Source organism: Balearica regulorum, chromosome 7 (genome assembly GCF_011004875.1).
Source record: "Balearica regulorum gibbericeps isolate bBalReg1 chromosome 7, bBalReg1.pri, whole genome shotgun sequence".
Classification (NCBI taxonomy): domain Eukaryota; kingdom Metazoa; phylum Chordata; class Aves; order Gruiformes; family Gruidae; genus Balearica; species Balearica regulorum.
The window spans coordinates 410,706-431,881 of record NC_046190.1 but is presented as its reverse complement, the minus strand read 5'-3'; the positions used below and the strand labels follow the sequence as shown (position 1 = coordinate 431,881).

Sequence of the window (21,176 nt, the reverse complement as noted above, 5' to 3'; positions counted from 1 at the left end):
TCCCAATTCCTGTTGTTCAGAACGTGGCTTCCTGCCCTGGAGCGCGAACAATGCTGGGAATGGCGCGCGCGATTTCCCGGGGCACTGTCCTCCAGCCCGGCACCGCTTTCAGAGGGTCAAGACCACGCGATAAACACTTGTTATGCCCTTCTCCGGCGATAGCTGCCTGTCAGTTGTAGATTAAATACCCCAAAACATGAAATCTGTACAATGTTTTAGGATTTCTCAAGAAGTGCTTGCAAAGTATGACTGTTTATGATCTGTACAAAAGTAAATATTTGGATGGCCTTTAGCACTGGAATAGCAGACCAGATGGATCTATTCGGAGCTAAATCCTCGTAAGGGAAAGAACTATAGAAAGAGAATAAATACAAGAAACGCAAAGAGTTGGAAGACTGCGCATCATTTATTCTGCAAAAAGGTTAAAAGCCAAAGTTGCAAATACAGTTTGGGGGGAGGGCAGTTGTTAACTTCTACAATAATATTCAGTTTGGCTGAAGTTTAAAAAGGACAAAATCCTCTGCTAATATTTATTTGGCGAGTGACAAACACTAAAAGAACAAACTATTAACAATTTCTAGGTTAGGCTGCATCTTGGTTATTATAGGAATTCAATGAAGTTTCATTTGGGAATGTGTGTGATATAACACTACAAAATCAGCCAGGGATTAAGAGCCAGAAATTTATGACAGCATTAATACTGCTGTAAGAACATTTGTGGAATGCCCGATTGGAAAAAATAGCAGTATAATGGCAGAACTAAGCTTTAGTGAAAGCCATTATTAGTCAGCAGTCTAAGAGGCCTTAGATTAGGCTCCAGGAAATACAGTAACAGACGTATCGCTGCCTCCGTGCCCCACAGTTTAGATCCAGATCAGACGGTGAGCTACCCGTAGAGCAGGCAAAGCACCGTGCCAGGAATCCTAGCACTGCTAATCCAGCTAATGCTTTGCTGGAAATACATTTGGAAAGATGAAGACTATCGCTCATTCACCCTGTCCCCCTTTCTCACATTAGCAAGCTGCAAAGCCTGCAGAGCATCCTTGTGCTACGGAGCGCCTCGGTCCGGTAACAAAGTTAGAAAGTGAGTAACGTATAGCGGTGATAATTAATGCAACTACATCCAATAAGTCCCGAATCAATGAGCGAGTGAAACAATCACCGACACCGAACGGCAATGGGGGGTTGATAACTTCTCTGCAACTGCCTGGGCTCAGGAATGGCCAGCGTGCGCCACAGTGAACGTCACAAACACCCGAGTGTGAGGGGACACGGCAGCGTACAGCTGTGCCTGGCAGAAGGGAGGAACGGGCAAGAGATGGTGTTAACCCTCTCTCTGTCGTACATCAAATAAAGCTGCCGTAGTCGAAGGTGATCGTGTGCACGTGGTTATCGGGTGAACTGACAATCCTGCACTTTTCTTCTTGTTCAAGACGCTTTTGAGACAAGGCCCTTTCGAGAGCTCTACGTTATGAAGTCACCTCACTGGTGCGGATACAGCAACACCTCTCTGAGAGCCCGTGGTTGATCAGCTGTGTGGTGGTCTGGCTGTTACAGTGACATACAGATATGGTTACTAACTGCTAAGGCTTCTCCCTTTGCCACGGCACCAAACCGCGGTCAGCTGTCCTGAGAACGCACGGACGGGAGCTGCCCCACGCCAGGAAGCCAGCCCCAGCCCAGGGCTTCGGCCGAAGTCTGACGTCTCGTGGCACAGAGCCACCGCGCAGACACTCAGAAAGGACACGTGCAGTCCTCCTCACCGATTGCCAAACTGAGACCAGATCTGTGCTCATCACGTCGAGCTTCCCCTACTTCCCCAAATGAGAGGTTCTTAAAAAAGAAAAATTGGGGTTGTCATTTCTTGTTCGGTTTTTATGATGAACAAGAATGCATTTGTCTGCAATTGAAACGTTTTCTATTTGCAGTGCCATTGAACCAGGGAGGTTCCCAGCTGATGTTTTTCCTTATAAAAATGTGCTTTTTTCTGCAGATTGGTGTGACATATAGAAAGAAAAGCTCTGTAAAACCTCCCTATCCCGACATACAACTTATTATTGTATAGATTTCCTAGTGCCATCGTACATGTGGCTTTACGTTGGCCATGTCCACCATAGCCTCATCCAGCTGCCATCCCACCTGACAGCCGGGAATGGACAGGGGTTTAACAGCTCTAGTGTTGCTGCTGTTTTAATTTAACCGGAGCAGGCTCAGAACAGCTACGCTTGGCCGAGCCTGGCACACGGTACGTGGCTCTTGAAGAGGCTGAAACTCTTGACCTAGTGTGATAAGCAGAAAGCAAATACTAAGAAATAAAATATGCTCAAAAAGCACCTGCTATTTTTTTAAATCAATTTTTTACGGGGGGGTGTTCAGTGTGTATACTTTGATTGCTAATAACCTTTTTTCCTATACAATGTAGTCGTTCGTATTTGAATCTCACATAAAAAAATTGATGCTGACTTTCTTAGTCAAGAGATTTATTATTGTTTTCTAAATAGTCTCAAATCATTTTGTGAATCTGAAAGACGCTGGACAAAGCCCAGTCCCTCGGTTAACGTCACCAGCTGCACCAGAATGGCATCCCGCGAAGGCCAGAACTGATTCCTGTGTGCAGGAGCCCTCCAGACCGCTCAGTCTGCTGCACTGCTGGCACCCCAAGAAGAGCTTCACGTGCCAGTGGTGGGAGCAATTTGTGTGCCAAAAGTGGACTAAGACCAATTTCACATCGTTTGCAGGCTTCTCTGCAAGTTAGATCATAACAAACGGTGCTACAGGGATAATTCTGAAACAAAAAGTTGAAGTCTCTTTTTTATATTGCCATTTTCCTGTGGTACCTGTTCCGGTTCTCACAAACATTGGAGCGTTCAGTGACATTTTATACAGGGCACCGGAATCTTGAAATAACACATAGGTGATGCAGAGAAAACTGCAGCTGTCTGTTGTTGAACAAGTGGATTTATGAGCCACTAAGTTTTATTTCCGTGCGTACTAGTCCTATTCTTTAAGATCCTTATAACTGTGGACTTTGTAACCGCACAGTGACAAATGCTGATATTGCCGCTCAGGGCAGCAGCGAAGGTGCAAACTTCAGTGTTTGCACGTGCATCAGCTGTCGTGCCATCGTCTGCACCTGAGGCAGCGTTTCCCCACGGGCCTTGCAGCGTCACGCTGCGCGAGCTGCAAGAGGAGCGGCGCCGAGGGGTCGTTCAGCTGCAAGCGGCCGAGGGCAGCGGCAGCAGAGGTGGGGAGGATTTCCCCTGCGGGACAGCAGCAGTGTCCGTCGCTCTTTGGGGAGGAAGAGAACCTCCGGCTGCACAGTCACGTCTGTAACCGTGAATTCTCCTGAGCTTCTTTCCTTTTGGAGTGGACATAAAGAGTAGGGAAAGTGTAAAAAGCGAGAGATTACAGAGGCCTGCTGAAAGGAAATAGACTTTTAAGGGTTTGGGCTGAAGAGTTGCTTTTAAGTGCTCTTTGAGGTTTTCACTGCTGCCAGTCTGCTCTGTTGGGAGCAAATTTCACAGAGTAATTGTGAAGTGCCTGGGACAGGCATTCATCCCAAGACCAAATGTGCTTGCTTTCTGAAGGGCAAAACTCTAACGATAATCAGCGATGTTACAGCAAACACCTCTAACTTCTGCAGTCCTTGAGCAGCTGAAAGAAATGGAATTTCACTGAAGATATTAGTCTGTGATCTCCTTTCTGTTCCGATTTACTCCTACATCTGCATGCTTAGCATAAATTAAATCACATCCTACTCATCGCATAGGTGCGCATTGTCTTTTCTGTAACTCAACCTTGCTACAAAACCATGAGAACAGCAATGTTAAAACAATTTCAAGCAGGCTGGAAAACATAATGGCGCACCTGGACATTTTTTTGAATAAAAAATCCAGTGACTACATTTCATTTATTTATTTATTGGGGGCTTCTTTTCAGTGTGTAGCATTGAATGTCACTGGATTTAGCACTTGTTGGGGTAAGGGCTGTTCATTCTGGGAAATATGAAGAATCTTTTCATCTGCATCACAGGTCAAAGACCTCTGATCGAGTGGCAGCATAAGAGAATTTTAAATAAAAGAAATGGTATTTGTAGCCATTATAGCGAATAGTTACAGTCTGTCAGAAGATAGATTTGTCTGCTTCCGTGTCAGAAATAAGACAAGTATTAAGTATTTACACCTGGTTATGATTCAAAAGGAGGCAGAAATAGCTGAGGTCAAGTTGGAGGACTACAGTCGCCAGGATGCAAGCGTCCGATTGCCAGGCACAACTGCGCCGCATGTGCCGCAGCCGCCGCTGTCGCCGCCATCCTTTGTATTTGAAGACGCCTCCTCATGCTGCTGCAGGGCCCCATCACCCTGCAAACGAGAGGTGAGCGACGGCCTCGCAGAGCAACCTCTGCCGCGCTGAGGCATTGGCGGCTCCTGCCCGAACCGTGCTACGAGGCCAGGCTTAACGTTGGTGGGCTGGAGCAGGGGGCTGTGTGCCAGCAGTAACGGTGAGAGCGGGAGAGAGCACCGAGGAGCGCTGGCCTTGGGGGGGGTCTCCCCGGGGCGGAGCAGGAGGAGCAGGAACAGGAGCAGGAGGAGCAGGAGCAGCAGGAGCAGGAGCAGGAGGAGCAGGAGGAGCAGGAGCAGGGAGGGCGCTGCTGGTGCCTTCAGCACCGCCGGTCCGGAGAGCGGCGCGGGGCCGGGCGGGGCGTGGCCGGGGCGGGGCCGGGGCGTGGCCGGGGGTGGAGCCGGGCGGGGCGGGGCGGGGTCTGTGGGTGCCCGCCCGCGTGCCCCGGTAGCTCCCTGCTCCGCACGAAGCGCGGTGGGGAGAAATGGCTCGTTCTGGTGGGGAGAGCAACGCTGAGTCCGGGACAAACTTCTGCTGAAACCTGCCCGTCCGTCAGCCGCGAGCGCGGCCTCGCGGCCGTTCCGCTGCCGCCGGGCTGCGGCTGCTTCACACGCTGGTGTTCGGCACGGGCCGCCCCTGAGATCTCTGGAGAGCATCCTTGGAAGGCAGCGCGGCCTGCACGACTGCGCCTTCCTGTGCGGTGCTCCAACAGCCCTCGCGCCACCGCCGAAAAGCTTTTACTGCTTCGCTCCTCGGCAAGACAGGTAACTGCAGTAGAGCTGAGCGGCATGTATGGAAAGGGCTGGAAAACAAGGGCCCAGCCAGCGTGCAAAGGCACTCTTAACTCTTCTGACATACGGCACGTTTGGCTTGCTAACCTTACGCTCCAGTACGACATCTGTCTGTAATTTCAGGTAGAAACCAGGGTCACTACCCGCACGGAGATCTGCAAAGCTGCCGAGCGTGCCAGCGGCAGGCCGCGCGTGTTGCAAACTAGCAACGGTCCAGGGAAGCTGTGGTGCACGAAACTGTCCTCGTTGCTTCGCTCACAGCTTGGAGGACACATTGTTTATCTGTGCCATCTTCTAGGGACAGAACACCCAGCACATATTTGCTGAGCTATTAACAGCTCAAACGTTTATCAGCTGTAATTTCAGTGCTAAAGCCGATCGGCCGCAGCTGTAGAGAATCACAGCAAAACGCTTTACATACCAGTTGTACTGCAGGTGTGGGCATATTGAGACCGGAGTTTCACACTCATGGGCAGAATCTAGACAGCTCATAGGGCCCATCCCCAGAAATGCTGAAAGATATTTAGGCCCCACAACTAAGCAAAAATGGCACACCCTGTAAGGTCCAACTATATTAAGGAGTCATTGTTCACCTGAAAGGTGGAACCCAAACAGCTACAAAGATATTTTCAGTTATACAGAAGTTTGAAGGTTGCCAGAATACCAACGCTAAAGTATACCTTAATGTTCTGACAGCAGAACATTTGCAGCTCAGAATTGGTTCCCCACAAAACCAACTGTGTTACGGACCCAGGTGTGACAGACATCAGAATTTTGAAATTTGGATTTTGAATCTTGGAGGCTTCTTTCCTGAGGGTCCAAGTGTGCATGGTGTAAAGCAATACGAAATGAAGCAATACAAGTGAAGATAGTGTGAGAAACTGGCATTCTCAGCTGGAAAGGCCATTACCTGGCCTATAAATGAGGTATAGTGATGGCCAGTGCTCACCTGGACTGATTTCAGACACTGCAGGCTTTACACTTCTTAGACAGCTGTCCTGGACAGTTATTGCAGCAGCTGTACACTATGAATTTTAATTTTTATGCACAAAATATCCCATTGTGGACAGCAATAAGTTTCTGTTGAGAAATACAACTGGAGCTGCATTCAGTTCAGAAGTGGTTCAGAAGAATTTCAGATGACTGAAAAATAAATAAAGGACACGTACCTAGGACAGTGCTCTGAGATCCACAGGTCTCAGCCTGGCACACTTTTGTGTGACATCAGCAACGTGTAGCCTGAAGTACGGATTAGATACCCGAGTACCAGATTTGGGGTTTTCCACCTCTGGTTCCTGTGGCTCCAGGACCACAATAAATTCTGGGAGCAGCCTTGTGTGACCCTTCCTCCCTTCCAAAGTGTGAACTAAAAAAAGCCAGTGAAAACTCTGATACCACTTCCTTCAAGTTGTGTTTTGCAGTCTAGAAAGTGCAAAATGGCCCGTTTAATGAAGTGCTGGGATAGGCTCACAAAGCCCACTAAGATCCATCTCTGAGAAGAACAGAGTCCATCCCTCAGGGTTATAAAAGAGCTTTCAGGCAGCAAAATATTACATTGCATTTAAGGGTTTTAATCTGATAGAGTTTGGGGTTTTTGTTGTTTTTCCTGCCAGTATAAAAAGCTCTTCATAAAGATCTTTCTAATAAAAGCATAAGCCAATTAGTAAAGCCATAAAGACAGTGATGAAAGTAAGTCAAATATGATTATAGAGGAATTGCATAACCGGCGTATGAGTGCTGCCTTTGTTATCCTTCGCAATGGACAGGGAGCCCTGTCCTCTCGGGCGGGAGTAGGAGCTCCAAGCGCCGGCCCCTGCGCTGCTGCACCGCCACCAAACTTGGGTGTGCACAGCTCCGCGTGTTCCTGGGGACGCGTGCAGGGAACAGCATGTCACCTCACGGGGACAGTGGACCAGTGGCATATTACTGATAACTAGTAACATCTGCTTAAAAAAAAAAAATCTCTGCATCTTTTTATTCAGGACAGAGATACATCGTTTAGCAGATTTTTTTAACCATGATCTTCTCTTTTTGCAAGAACGGGGCAATTAATATCTTACATATACTTCCAACAGGTGAACTCATCAAAGTCTAAGGAAATCATCATTATGAACCAAATTAGGTAAGTGCTGCATTATTGCTAAGATTGAATTTGCCCAAGATCTTGCCTCCAGCAGCCGTTGCGGCGGTTTCACACACCCATGCTGAGGGCAGCAGGACAAGACAAGAGTGCAAAAACAACCCCATGGGGTGTTTCTCTGTTTGTTTTCTAAAAAATGAATGGAGATCTGTTTTCCGTTAATATTCGCAGGTCTGCTGTCCAGGGAGCTGCCCTGATCGAAGCTTTTAGGGGAGGTTGCAGTACTGTTTTCAGCTGAAAAACTGAATGTGTTTCCAGCTAAACTAGCACCAGCAGTAACCTCCACAGCAGGCAATATCCATCTTCCAGCCACCCCACTGAAACCTGTTGTCCTAAAATCTTCAACCCCACCTCGTTTGTAGGCTCGCTGGCTGCAGCCCATCCACAGTGGGAAGGTATAAGGCCAGAATGATTGGGATGCTGGGCACGTGCCCCTTCCCGCCTCTCATCGCTGCCTGCCTTGACTCTTGTGGCCTTGCCTCCAGCCTGCATGGGCCCCGCCATTCCCCTCGGACCGCGAACGGTGCTGTTCTTTGCTTGCCCGTGTTTGTCTGCGCTCTTCAGAAGGCGCATCGGTGGGCCTGGGGCATTGCACATCCCTCCTCTGTGCCAATTTCAATCACATTTTCTATGAACCTGCCGATGAATAATGTCAAGTAACTCTTTGTTATCTTACTTGTGCTTTATTTCAGTAGGAAAAGCTGTGAAACTATTGGAACTTGGGTCAAAAATGCAACAGCCCAAACCCACAAGACAACTTTTCCAAGGCATCTATGCAAGTGGTGACATTGTTTTCCAAGCTGTGTAATGAAAATTCATGGGAATGGTGATGCTGTGTGCTTATCTGACCCTCAGGCTTATCTGAAAAATTCAGCCTGAAGACCTTTTTTTTTTCTCGTAGTGGCAAAGCTACTTAGTAAAAACTAACCTGATTCTTGAGCCCTCTTGCTCAAACTTAATATTCAAGGCAGGCACAAAGACTGAAAATACTCAGACTACAGTCTGGGTTATAAGTACGGGAAAACCAGGAGCTGTAACAGAAAATGTTAGGCAACCTCAGCTAGTAGTGGAGCTTTCCCTACAATAACACTGCCGATGAACACCCATCGGTCTTCCACCTCTGTGCGGGGGAGGAAGAGAAATGATCTGATCTGCATTTGCACCTTCGTCCAACTGGACTTGGCCCAGGGGTCAGAGCTGTGAACGCTGGAGCTGGCGACTGCGCTGGTGTGGATACAGCTGGAGGCAGTTACAGATGCTCTCTGAACGGCGTGCACAGAGGCATCTTCATACTTACTCCTACTTCCCCACTTCCCCATCATTATACTGTAACACCTCCTCTTGCAAGTTATCCATTGCAGAATTAAGCGTCAGCTCTACGGCACACACTCAGGTTAACATTCATGTCAAAGATCACATAATACAGACTTCCGCATGTTGTTACCTATTACTCTTTCACCATTGCCATTGGCAAACTTTTATATTTGGACGTAGATTTGCCCTTTTATTATTTTTTTTTTCCACACAGCACAGGTATAGATCTTGTTCATCTGAGTTTACCAAGTATCAGCTCTGCTCAGTTTACCGTTGCAAAATTAGCTCATGTCCCCTCTGTAGCTTCCCTGCTCTACAAAGTGGCTGGCACTGTGCATCTTCCAGCAGTATTTGTATCGGGCTCCTGCAACTGAGCCTGGAAGTACCGCTTCAGTCACTCCTTATTTTTTTAACTGGAAACATTTATTACTGATCGGATGTTGCCATTTGATGGGATGAGTGAGTTCTGACCGTGGACAAAATGGCAAAAACCTGGCTGCAGTTAGGATCCACTGTCTGAAACAGCATAGCCCGAGTTCTGCATCTGCTGAGACACTGCCCCGAATCACTAATGCGAGCTGCCGCAGCCATCGCTGAGCCATGGCCCACGGCGTGAAGGCAGGCTGTGCTTTCCTCTGGGGACGCTGGGCGTTCTGCTTGGCCTGTGCTTCCCCACGTGTATCCACAGGTCTAAGATATCACTACACCTCGCTTAACCTTCAGCATTTCTGGCTTTTGGAAATGGTTTCTATTATAATCCCTTATTGGGGTGAGTCAGCTCTCAGGAATTCTTTTGAAAACGCTTTATAGATGATGCTATATTTCATGTTCCTGCTGTATCAGGTTTTATCCACTCTTTTCCTTGAAAAAGGCATGGGATTTAGAGACATCAGCTCACTCATCGGCCGGTCATCGTTTTGCTTTTACACAGTTGTGACATTTTCATGCTGTAGTACTTCCTCTGCCAAAGAAATTGGCAAAGTACATCCACATTGCAGCGTGGCGATTGCTGCCTGGGTTCTGTACAAGTAACTTCTTGTGGTCTGCAGCCACTTCCTATTCTAGTTTCCCGTTCCTGAGCACTGCCAAACTTTTCACCTGGATGCCATATGGCTCGGGATCCCTTTCCAGCTGGGTGTAATTTGACACAGCTTCCTCCAGCATACCCTGACTTTGATGTAATCACTGTGAGCTGAAATTTATAAGACTTGTGTGCCAAAAACACAGCATCGAATGTTTTTTTCCTCTTTCTCTCTCTCACTCTCTCTTATTTTCTTTTTTCTCGTGTGTGAACATGTCAAGATATATCAGGATGGTATGTTTGATCAACTCATCTTTGATACCTCTGATGGCTGCATCCAGGTGGGATCACAGAGTCTTTACGCAATAGCTGTCTCAGGAGTTGCACAAAAGCTTAGAAGAAATTGTCCAGAGTAGCACTGAGTATCTCTTGGCATTGGCATATTCTGCACTGCATTTATCTGTGTATCACAGCTCACTGGGGGTCAGCAAGTGTCCCACGTATGAGGCAGACTTCCACAATTTCAACTTTTTATTTAATTGTATATTTAATTTGTACCATCTAACAAAGAAGGCCAGCAGTCATGATCTAGCAGAGCTTTTGTCATTCCACTTACATCCCTACTTGAGAAGGTTTGCCACAAAGAAGAGACTTTACAGGGCTCATCAAGCTCAGTGTCTCTGGAAATGACCACCTCTTCTTGCAGTTAGTTGACCTGCTCATCCACCGGTCTGTGTCTGTAGATGTAATACACCGCTGTGATGTGGTGAATAGCACCACAGGACGGTGAAGTCGATGCTTCCCCGGGTCAGTAGTACTTGCAGTATTTATTTTTGCTACTGAATACTGAGAGTAGTTTTGCTTTTCCTTTATCAAGGAGTGGCTTTTCAGACATGGACATCCGCTGCGGTCAGTCGCTGTTTTCATAGCTTCAAGCCATTTCATCCTGTGCGTATTTCTAGTTGCCCTGGCTTGTCAGTGGGTATCAGGCCCCTTGGATCCGTGACTTCAGTGACTCCACTCCCTCCCCTCGCCCCCATTTCTGGACCACCCTCCTGTAACGCACTGGGCACCCCGCGAGGCAGGGTCTGCCCCGGCCCAAGCACCGTTCCCGGTTTCTCTCTCGTACCGCAGGTGTGTGATGGCAGCACCTGGAGGCACTGCTCTGGTCGCGCTGCGTTGCGGTGACTGTGCGGTGAGCACGCCACGGCATTCGGTGGATCCTGCGCGGCTGCAGCGCGCGTGGGAGGAACCGACTTGACCCGAAGGTCTGGCTGCTGGTCTCTGCGTACCGCTACCCATGGCAATTACACGGAACGGAGCGAGCTCCATCTGCTTTCCTGACTGCAGGTGGAGGGAGCATAATTGTAAGGCACCAGGAAGACATCCCTGAGATAGTTCTGGTAACTGAACCTTGCCGAAGAGGTGCGCGACTATTTTTCTGTCCCACGTGAAATCTCATTCGCTGCAAGCATGAGCAGACAAGCTGGTTTGGGAGAGACTTGTTAACTGACCATAAGCACGCTTTGTCAACTACGATGCAAAATAAAGTAACTTTTGTGTAAAGCACACCTGAAGGCCCATTTGAGAGAGACGTTTTCTTTGCCTTGTGTTTGGAGCCGTACGTGATTATTTGCTGCCGTCAGACACCTCTCCCCAGGGAGACACGGCCAAGAGCCTAGGAGAAATAACGTTCTGCTGAGGAGCAGTAACAATCTTTTTATTTCTCTGACAGGGGCACACATGTTTCTCCGGCCGAGCCTTCTTGTTCAGTGTGATGTCTTCCTACTCAGTGTGACGGATGTCTCAGTCCTTGGTGACTGCCCTTGTCACGTTTTCTACAGCGTGTGTCACCCGTTGGACATTCTTCACCATCATGCTTTCTGGCACGGTACCCCCGGATCTGCCTGCACGCTTCGCTTTCCCCTAGTTTTGCGTATTTGCGTGGTTGCTCCTGAATCTAGTTTGGGTTTCCTATTTGCCCTGCTCTGCGCAGTGACTCCCTGACCGTGTCAGTTACGCGCTCTTTCGACAACGGCTTCCCCAGCACTGAAACTCGGTAAGACCTCTGCAAGCCTTGTAACACGAGCTTCCGCACATTTTGTTCCTATTACTAATCAGCCATGAAATATAGATAATCTCAGGAGCCAGCTATTTTGCGCAGCCTAGCAAAGACTGATTTATCGTTTCTCCGGTTTCTTAAGCAAAGTTACTGAAAAGATCCCTTTGACAAAGGGTATTTTTGTAAGCTGAAGAGTACTTTGGCACGCTCCCAGGCTCTGTATGGACCATCTCAGCCTACTCCTCCGTAAGTTTAGATACCGCCGGGGCAAACAGCAGTTTGTCCGGCATTACTAACAGCTATCTTATCTCCCGTCCGTTCTGACGGAGCCTTATTGCAGTGCTGCGGGTTTTCCGCCCCGGAGGCGCCGATACGCGCTTGCCAAAACCACTCAGGCACGCGCAGCAGGACCGGGAAATTCGCCGCGCGGAGCGCTCGGAGGTGCACGTGCCCCCGGCTCCCCGGTGAGGCACCTTCGGCCCGGCTGCTGAGGCACGGCGCCCCGCCTCACCGGAGCCAGCAGCCGCGCTGCCCTCCCGCTGCGCCGCCGCCTCCTCCGCTTCCAGGGGAGACCCCGGGGGAGACCCGGCGCGGCCGGCAGACCCAGGGCCCGCTCCCGCCAGGCGGCCGCACCGCTGCGGGCCCCCCCCCCGCCCCCGCCCCCGCCCCCGCCCCCGCCCCGGGCAGCCGCCGCTCCGGGCCGAAGGGCAGCGGGGCCGGGTCCCCGCGGGAGGCAGCGCCCGGGCACAGACGAGCCCCCGCCCCGCCCGCGCCGGCAGCCCCGCACAGGTGAGCGCAGCCGCCGGCCCCGCCCAGCCCCGCGCTGCGGGCGGTGCTCGGGGAGCTGCGGCGGGGCCGCCCTGCCCGGCCCGGCCCGGCCCGGCCCGGCCCTCTCCGCGGAGACGGGCGGCAGCGAGCAGAGCTCGGCGGCGGGCCGGGCCGCGGGACAGCGCCGCCGGCTGCTTCCCGCGGGGCTGCTCCCGAGGGTTGGCGTTGCCCCTTTAAGAGCCGCGCGGGGCCGCTGTGACGTCGCGGGCGCAGAGCCCTAGCCCGGCCCGCCCGCCGCGCCGCCAGAGCCGGGAGCGGCGGCGGTAGGAGCGCGGTGCGCGCAGCGCCCGCCCAGCCCAGCCGGGGAAGCGCCGAGACCAGCCTGTGCCGCCTCGTCCCGTCCCGCCGACCTGCCATGCGCCGCGGCCCGGCGCCAGCCTCCGCCGGCGGGAGCCGTCCCGGCAGCAGCGCGACGGCGGCGGCGGGCGAGCGCTGAGCGCCGCGGCCCCGCAGCAGCCGCAGGGCGGCCGGCCCGCCGCGGCGCGGATGTCCGCGGGCTGCCCGCGCCGGGAGGACTCGCCGCCGCCCGCGACCTCCGCTCGCCCGCCCGCGCCGACGGGGCGGGCCAGGCGCCCCGCTCCCCGCAGCGCCCCGCGCCCGCCCCCGGGCTCCCCGCAGCGCCGCCGCTGCCGGCCGCGCTCCGCGCTTCCGCCCGCCCGCCGCCGGCGCCATGGCGGTGAAGGGGGCCGCGGCCGGCGCCGGGGTGCTCCTGGTGACGGCCAACGTCGGGTCCCTCTTTGACGACGTAAGTACCGCGGCCGCGCGCGCCCCGCCGGGGGGGGACGGGGGAGGGGGGGGGGAACAACGGGGGGGCCCTGGGGTCTCCGCGGGCAGCGGCCGCCGCGCCGCCTCCCGGGCCGCCGCCCCGCGCCGGTCCTAGCGCCGCCGCGCCGCCCCCCTGCCCGCGGCTGCCGCCCCGTCCCGCCCGCTCTGGTCCCGGCCGGCCTCAGGTGCCGGGCAGCGCTGCCCGCCGCGGAGGTGTGGAGGGGGGGGGGGTCCCGGCAGCCGCCCCGTCCGTCTGCCGGCGGACTGCCGGTGCGCCCCGCGTTTGCCGGGGGTGGGTATGGGGCGGGGGGTGTGTGTGTGCTCTGCCGGCTCTGGGAGCCCGGCGCAAGGCGCTGGGATACGCGGCCGGCGGCGAAACACCCTCTCGGGGAGTGCCTTGCGTCGCAAGCGTGCCTTTTCTTCATTATTGTTATCGTTTTCGGTCGTGCCGTGTGGTGTAACGTCGTCCCCGACGGTTGGGATCCCTCAGCTGTGGTTGTGCAGGGTCTGAAAGGTCGGGAGAGTGGGAACGCGGGGTGCCCCGTTCCGGGGGGAGCAGGCTCTGCCCCGGGGCGCTGCGGCTGGGCTGAGCCCCGGGCCGTCCTCCTCAGGCTCTGCACGCTGCGACGTGAAAACACCGCTGAATTTCTGTTCAGCGTAGTGTGTTCAGAGAAACATTTGGAATGCTTCTCATCGCCGCAAATAAGGCGAGTGCAACAGTTGGTACTGCTAGCAGTTAAGCAAAGAGAAGGCGGCTTGCTTGTAAATTTGTACGAATTAAGACAGGTTTTTACAAGTCTCTGGAATAGCAGCCGGGATTCTAAACCTGCTAGGCTGCGCCCTGGCTGAAGTCTGGTCCTGTTGAAGCTGGAGACAAAAGCACTTGTGGGACTGAGTAATGCTGGCATGCCGCGTACCGTAAGCGGGGTTTGCAGTTCGTAAAGCAGCGTGCATCTAGCAGAGAGTTGGGTCCGAACTTGGGCTGCGTGTTGCTCTTGCTGTGTCGGTTAGGACTGGTTTTGCTTCGTGTGCCAGCCCTATGCAGAAGTTGCTAAGTTGCACTACAGTAAGCAGCTGTGTGTTTTGGGTTTGTTTTTTGTGCTCCCCCTATCTTCAAAGCTGGCTTTGTTTTTTCATCATCTTGAATGCTGACCTAAAATACACGTTTTGATTGATACGTGTGTTGTCAAAGGATGCAATTCATGTTTTCACCAAGGTTAGTGAACTTCGACAAATTATCACCGCAATTATTTTTAGGCTTAAATGTGTCAGTTCATGTTATATGAACACGGTGAAAATACTAATTTCGTAATAATTTTCACAGTTGCGGCCTTAGGCTTGTGCAGTATGTACTCATGAGTAAAGCTGTGTGGTGTTCAGCAGGGCTTCTGCAGATAATTACCGCTGTGTGTTCCTGTTCCATTGCTAGAGCCCAAAGATGGTACCTCCGCCTGACCTTAGCCTGCTCTCTGACCTGAGCCCGCTGCCTCCCGTGGCAAGCGCTGTGGTTCACAGTGCTCTCCTGCCCTTTCGGCTGAGAGCGATGAAAGCAGCGCTTCGGAGCGCTGTCACTGGAGAAATCCTGTGCTGTCAGACTAAGTGATTTCCTGGTTGTTCCTAGGTAGTATTTGAGACTTGCTGGCATTCCGTGAGAAGGTGAAGTATATTTGTTGTTTATCGTTCGGTGTGACCAAAGAGGGGAACGCTTCCGCTCTAGCAAGCAACTCTCTTGCGACGAAAAATTCGTTTTCTACAGCAACAAAACCGGACTTATTTGGATATGTTCCACTGCAGGGTGGGGAATGGAAAGACTGGTCTGAGCTTTCGTGATTACGCTTCTGGTTTGTTGCTGTTGGAGTTGGGACCGGTGACTGCCCAGCCAGGTTTTGGGAGTAATGCTGGTGCAATTCAGGTACAATAAAGATGACATTAGCTTGGTTTGTGGACTTAGCCTCCGAGTCACGTGTTGGAGCTGTCAGTGACTATTTCTGCTTGTTGGGCTCTTCCTATTCAGTTGAGGAGAAAGTTCTCTGCTGGTGACCTGAAGTGATTTCAGTTATGAACAAGGACTCGTGGTTTGATAGACTTCGCCTAAGCTGGGCTGGAAAGCCATTTCCAGCTCCTTTAGTCCGTTTTTCCCCTCGTGTATTGGCTCTGCAATGAACCTTTCTGCGATTTGTTTCAAGTAGCCTGAATGTTACTGCATGGCAACAGCATGATTTGCACTTTAGATGTGTTTTGTATGAGTACTGTTTACTTGGCTGGCACATGCTGTATGAGCAAATGCTCTTTAGTTGAGACCAGTATTTTATAGAAGAATAATTTAAAATATCTTTGGTAGACAAGGTTCATCTGGGTGGGATAGTCTCTCCTAGATCACTGGTATTGCTGACCTGACTATACTTTTGCAAAGAGGAGAAAATGGCTTTTTTTTTTTTCTCGCTTTTTTTTTCCTTCTCTCCAGTTGCCAGAAGCAAGTTATGATAACATACTGGTTTGCCTCTGCCAGCCATCCACATCCACTAATAACCTGTTGCAGTGCTGACCTGGGAGCTCATGAATAAACATGTTAACAGCGAAGAGGGACTGTGCTGGGTTTGTTTCATTCCTCGAGTAGTTTTACTGCTTCATTAAAAATGGTAATGCAGTATTAGATCTACAAGTACTCTTCAGAGTTTCATGAACACGTGCATCTCATGAATATGAATGCATATGATTTTTGGTACATTCATGTTTACTTAAGCATTTAATGTTTGTCTCGCTGTATAAACATTTCCTGTTTTTTATCACAGTATACTCTTGCTAACAACAGAAGATGGAGTTCAGGTTACCTGTGGGCGACTTTCTCTTTTTTTCCCCTCCTCTGATGCCCTTGCCTGTGGCAGGGGGGGTTGGACTAGATGATGTTTAAAGGTCCCTGCCAGCCTGAACTGTTCCGTGATGCGAGCCTCTCCCTCCCCAGTTTCCTTGCTTTCTTTGCTTCCTCTGTCTGCACTGGCAAAATTTCACACTTACCTTTCAATGAGCCTGCCGCTGTAGTGGCCCCAAGTCAATCTGCCTGGCGCTTCGCTGCTTTTACTGTATAGGATTTTAATTACTTTAACATGCCATCTTTTTTTTTCCCCTGTCTGTATCCTTTTCATTCTCTTCAATTGCTTTTAAATGGCATAATGCTGTTTGGTTTTCCTTGGGACAAAAGGTGTGAGCAGCTGACGTTGGGGCTCGTGAGAGCTGTCCGACCGTGAGCTCATCCTCCCGAGGGCTGCGTGTGGGTGACCGGCACAGAGTTGTACTGACATCTGCAACGGAAGGCCTCGAGCCCCCGTGGAAAACTCCTCCGAGGGCGCCCCCGGCTCACAAGCGATCCCAGCAACTTCTGCAGGACTCTGCTCAGGAGGGTTTTGACGAGGTCGTGTCAAGGGAGAGTATGTCAGCAGAGGAGACGTTTGGATTTTGCGGCAGGATCGCTCGGCCCCTGCAGCGTGTCACTGGCACGCGAGCAGAGGCACGGCAGGGGTGGCGGGAGGCATGTCTGGCCTCGGTTCGGGCAGGTACCCAAACCTGTCTGCAGCCAACGCAGGCGGCAGCCCTCCTGCACCTGGCAGGTGTCTCGGAGAGGCCGTGGGACTGCGTGGACTGGAGAAACGTCCCTTCCCGCGAGTTCCGCTGTCCATGCAGCCGATGGGCTTTGGTTGTTTCTGCTGGATGGAAGCAGATGGAGATCTTTGCGATTCAATTTTTGTTGTTGTCTCAGAAGTTTTGTTACTGTTTGCTGGGTGCAGTCACAAATATTGAAAAAAACACCTTAGTGCTCACACTTGAAAATTGTGTCGTACTCTGTTTCAGGTTTGGGTGACTTTAACAATCCGTGTTGTTTAAACCTCTGGGTGCAGATCTTCAGGGTAAAGATTTCCAATGTACTCAGCAGACTTAGCCATACAAGTTCCAACGTTTCTGCTTGGGTTGGAAAATAGTTCATTTGTTGCAGTTCCCTTTGAAATTGAGATACGTGAGCCTAAGTCAGGTAGGTGCTTTTGGAAACAGTTCCTGCTGTCTTCGTGCTGCTGAACGTACATAGCTCTTCTCTAATGGGAGGTTGATGCAGTTCTTAAATTCTCAGGATGTGCTTAGGCCGGAAGAGAAGTGTAATGATGACAAGAAAGGTAGAGGCTAAACAGAACACGTAATTTTATTAGTTTAAAAAAGGAGGGGAGAAAGTAGGTTAGGGAATTGCTGTGCAGTGCTCGGGTACTGATACTCGGGATCTTTAAATGACTAACAGCTTTACTGTCCCACCTGTATTTTCTGGGACTGTACAAGGTACTAGCCTTCACGTGGCAGTGGCGAGATGGGGCAGTAAGCTTTCATGTTCCCAGTGGCCTTGACCTACTCAACATCTGGGTGAAAGTCTCCCTTTCTGGAGCACAAGTCTTATGAGGAGCGGCTGAGGGACCTGGGGGTGTTGAGCCTGGAGAAGAGGAGGCTGAGCGGAGACCCGATGGCTCTCTACAACTCCCTGACAGGAGGGTGTAGCCGGGGGGGGGGGGGGGTGTCGGTCTCTTCTCCCAAGTAACCAGCAAAAGAACAAGAGGAAATGGCCTCAAGTTGCACCAGGGGAGATTTAGATTAGATATTAGGGAAAAATTCTTCTCTGAAAGAGTGGTCAGGCATTGGAACAGGTTGCCCAGAGAGGTGATGGAGTCACCATCCCTGGAGGTGTTCAAAAAACATGTAGACATGGCACTTCGGGACGTGGTCTAGTAGACATGGTGGTGTTGGGTTGACGGTTGGACTTGATGATCTTAGAGGTCTTTTCCAGCCTTAAGATTCTATGATTTCTCATACAGTACGTGAAGAGGGCAGAGGTGGGATTTATTGTTCCAAGACCTGTTTGTGGTAGTATTATTATTACTATGAGTATGCTTATTGCTTTAATTCTGAGCATGAACTTGGAATATCCTTTACATCTGTTAAAAGTTGATGTCTGTCAACGTATTTGAAGTAGAAATACTTCTGATTATTTTTAAAAACAGCCTTCTCTTGTGATGGGTGGTGATCACAGTATAGATGTCTTTATCATACTTGATCTTAATTTTCTGATCCTGAAACAGTGGGTGTAGTTTTATTTTGATATTAGATATCTGGTATTAGGTGATAAGGGGTTTTTTGGATTTGTGGTTTGGCAGGTTTTTTTCTGTTTCTTTTTCCCCCCCACGAAGAATTATTTGAATTTTGTGGAATATTTCATATGTGGTAGGATGGAAAATGTATTAATTAAGTTTTGATTTCTAAATAAATGCAAAGACTAGCGTGTTGCAGTGGCTGTGGAGGAGTTGGTCTGGCAGACCTGAAAGCCCTCCTGGGTGGCTTCCTGGGGCCAAGCATGTGCTCAGGAGCTCTGGCTAGCTCCTGAGGGCACTGCCCTGAAACCTGGCTTGTTTATCGCCTTCCTTTCTGTGATGCTGTAAAATTGCAATCTCATAACTGAGGACTTCCATTTTAGGAATACATACTCTTGAGCAATAATGTAGAAGGCCAATGAGAAAGTATTTCTCAGTGTTCTCTATTACGGAAACCCTAAAAATAAGTAATCTCTGATTTATCTTTATCTATTTCTGCACTCCTCACTTTCTATTTTCTGGTTATTTTGGTGTCGTCTTTCTGATTTTAATTTTTTGTTGCATGAGTGGCACCGGTAATTTCTTAAACGGTGTTGCACCTTCTGTTTGTTGGGTTTTCTGTGGCAGAATTTCAAATGAACGTTTTTCTTACAGATTCTGCTGTATTCATGCTTCTGCTGTTTTTTAGGAGACTGTTTCTTGTTTTACTCAATTCTAAACTGCCTTTGCAGAAGATGAAATTTTGAGGTAGACCAGAATTTGGTACTACCTAAAACTTCTTCAGCTATGTGAAAATTTTGATGAGGAGGAGAAAACTGTTACCCTTTGCAGTACTTGTGCGTTTTGGGGGGGAAAAAAAAAAAAATATTGAGGGATCTGTTGTATCTTGAGACTGAAAATGTTGGTAACATGTTACCAGCAGGATACAGCTGTTGGCCCAGATGTGCAACTGAACAAAGCTGAGCGGTGGCCCAACGTGATCGTGTCTGGCTCCTGAATAGCCCTCGTGTTGTGTATAGCTCTTAATCTGCAGCCGTGAAAAGATGTTTTGGTTTGAAACTCCTTCACTACCTCTTGTTCTCTTTTTCTTCTGCGACTGGGGATGAGCTCGGGGACACGTGCATGGGCAGCTGCACTGACTTCGGTGGTACAATGGAGCTGCACCAGCAGTAATGCCCGTGCTGGGCTTTGTTACTGAAGTGCTTTTTCCAGGTGTGCAGGGATAACTTGCAGCTGTTGATGCTCGTGCTTTTGAAAAAAATGTAGGATAGCTGGGAGAGGATTGTACCAGTTCATAGCTCTTTCTTCCTTTAGTCTTTAGGTAGGTGATAGTGTCAGGCGTGTGTGGTCAGAGTGATGCACTCACAGGCGTGTGGTTTTAACAAGGTCTTTCTTAAATCCTTCACAGCCTGCTTGAAGATCTAAATACTTGTGCTGATTTATAGCTTCCTAGGTGTCAGCTTCCCAAGTAATTCAGCTCCTAGCACCTGTAGCTTAGGCACAACAGTGTGTGCCGGTGGGGTTCTTCATTGCCGATGCGCGCGCTCGGGCAGGAGCATCCGCGTGCCCAGCTTTGTGCTGTGGTCCAGGGGCGCTTCCCCTGCGGGCTTGTGTGGTGACTGCACGGGCCCTGCTCACGACCAGCCCATTGCTTGCAGCCCCGTAAGGGACAGTAAGCAGTGACACCCGAAAGTGAGTTGCAGAGCAAATTCCACTTTTAAGTATAAATGAGGATCAAGACCGAAAGGAGTCGTGCAGTAAAGCAGTGACACATTATTGTGCATCCACATATGTGTAAAATTTAAAAGCTCTTTTCTAATTTGCTGAAGAAGACTGGAGCAGTAATAGTACCAGCAACACAGAGGGTGGGTTTTTCCTCTAAGACGGAGTTGTATGCTTAAAAAATGACTTCTTTTTCTCTAACAAATAATAACAAATTTTCTTTTTAGCAGATATTTTTACAATTCTCTGAGCAAGAGAGTTTTAATTAGGTGCTTGTTCAGCGTATAGCCTCCCTTAAGCAGGAAACTCAGAACATTGTCTTGTAGACCATCTTTCCTCTCCTTTTGATTAAATGTTATCATTAACAGCAAGAGCACATGTTTACATGAGGAAGTAATAGTGGCAAAGTGCGTTATATAATTCTAGTTTTCTGGGTTTATAGCAGATGGAGCTAGCATTTTATAACTTGCTGGGTTTCTACAAATTCCCAGTGTATCAGTGTGATGGTTTAAGAGGATTTAATTCCCAAAAATATTTGAATATGAAATTATGCAATGAGAGTAGGAAGAATGCTTTACATGTGAATCTGTTAGTTTATTAGCTTGTACGAGCACTCTAACAAGGGTCAATTTTTAAACCTTTTGTTGCTGTTCCAAAATTCTCATAATAAGTTTTCTTACCACAGAATTTGACTTCAAAGGGAGTTGCACATAGAATTCCAGCCAAGCCCTCAGATTTCATGATTTTTCTAAAAGACTGATCTGTTGTTTACTTACTACTTATCTTTTCCCCTTTTCTGTTACTTATTTCATCATACTGTTTATATCTTCCACCCCCTGCAAATGTATTTCCTCTTTTCATCTCAAATGTTTTCTTTCCCTTTCTTGTACTGTGTATACTTGCCTCATCCTGAAAGCTCTCCCCTTATTCCTCATTTATTATTTAAAGTGAGGATGCCACTGAGAAAAGTAGCCTTTTCATTTGCAGTTTTGCGTGTGCCTTGAAAGCCATCAAGAAGGCAAGGTGGTTGCCCTTAACACATTGTTCGTGGCCCCTTGAAGCGGGAGCTGTG

The 21,176-nt window shown here is 49.9% G+C and overlaps 1 protein-coding gene across 3 annotated transcripts in view; it reads left to right on the top strand.

Annotated features, from left to right (window-relative positions):
• Positions 1 to 11,721: 11,721 nt before the first annotated feature.
• The window catches only part of INPP5A (inositol polyphosphate-5-phosphatase A), a 255,586-nt gene continuing 246,131 nt past the window's right edge, over positions 11,722 to 21,176 (top strand). Inside the window, exon 1 of one of the 3 annotated variants that reach the window (XM_075757562.1) lies at positions 11,722 to 11,915. Coding sequence is in view for 2 of the 3 variants with exons in the window: in XM_075757561.1 (XP_075613676.1) it covers positions 13,168 to 13,242 (75 nt within the window). In the remaining variant the exon portion in view is untranslated. Of the gene's footprint in view, positions 11,916 to 12,585; positions 13,243 to 21,176 lie in introns of those variants that run through there. The other 2 variants (XM_075757561.1, XM_075757560.1) reach the window with 2 other exon arrangements.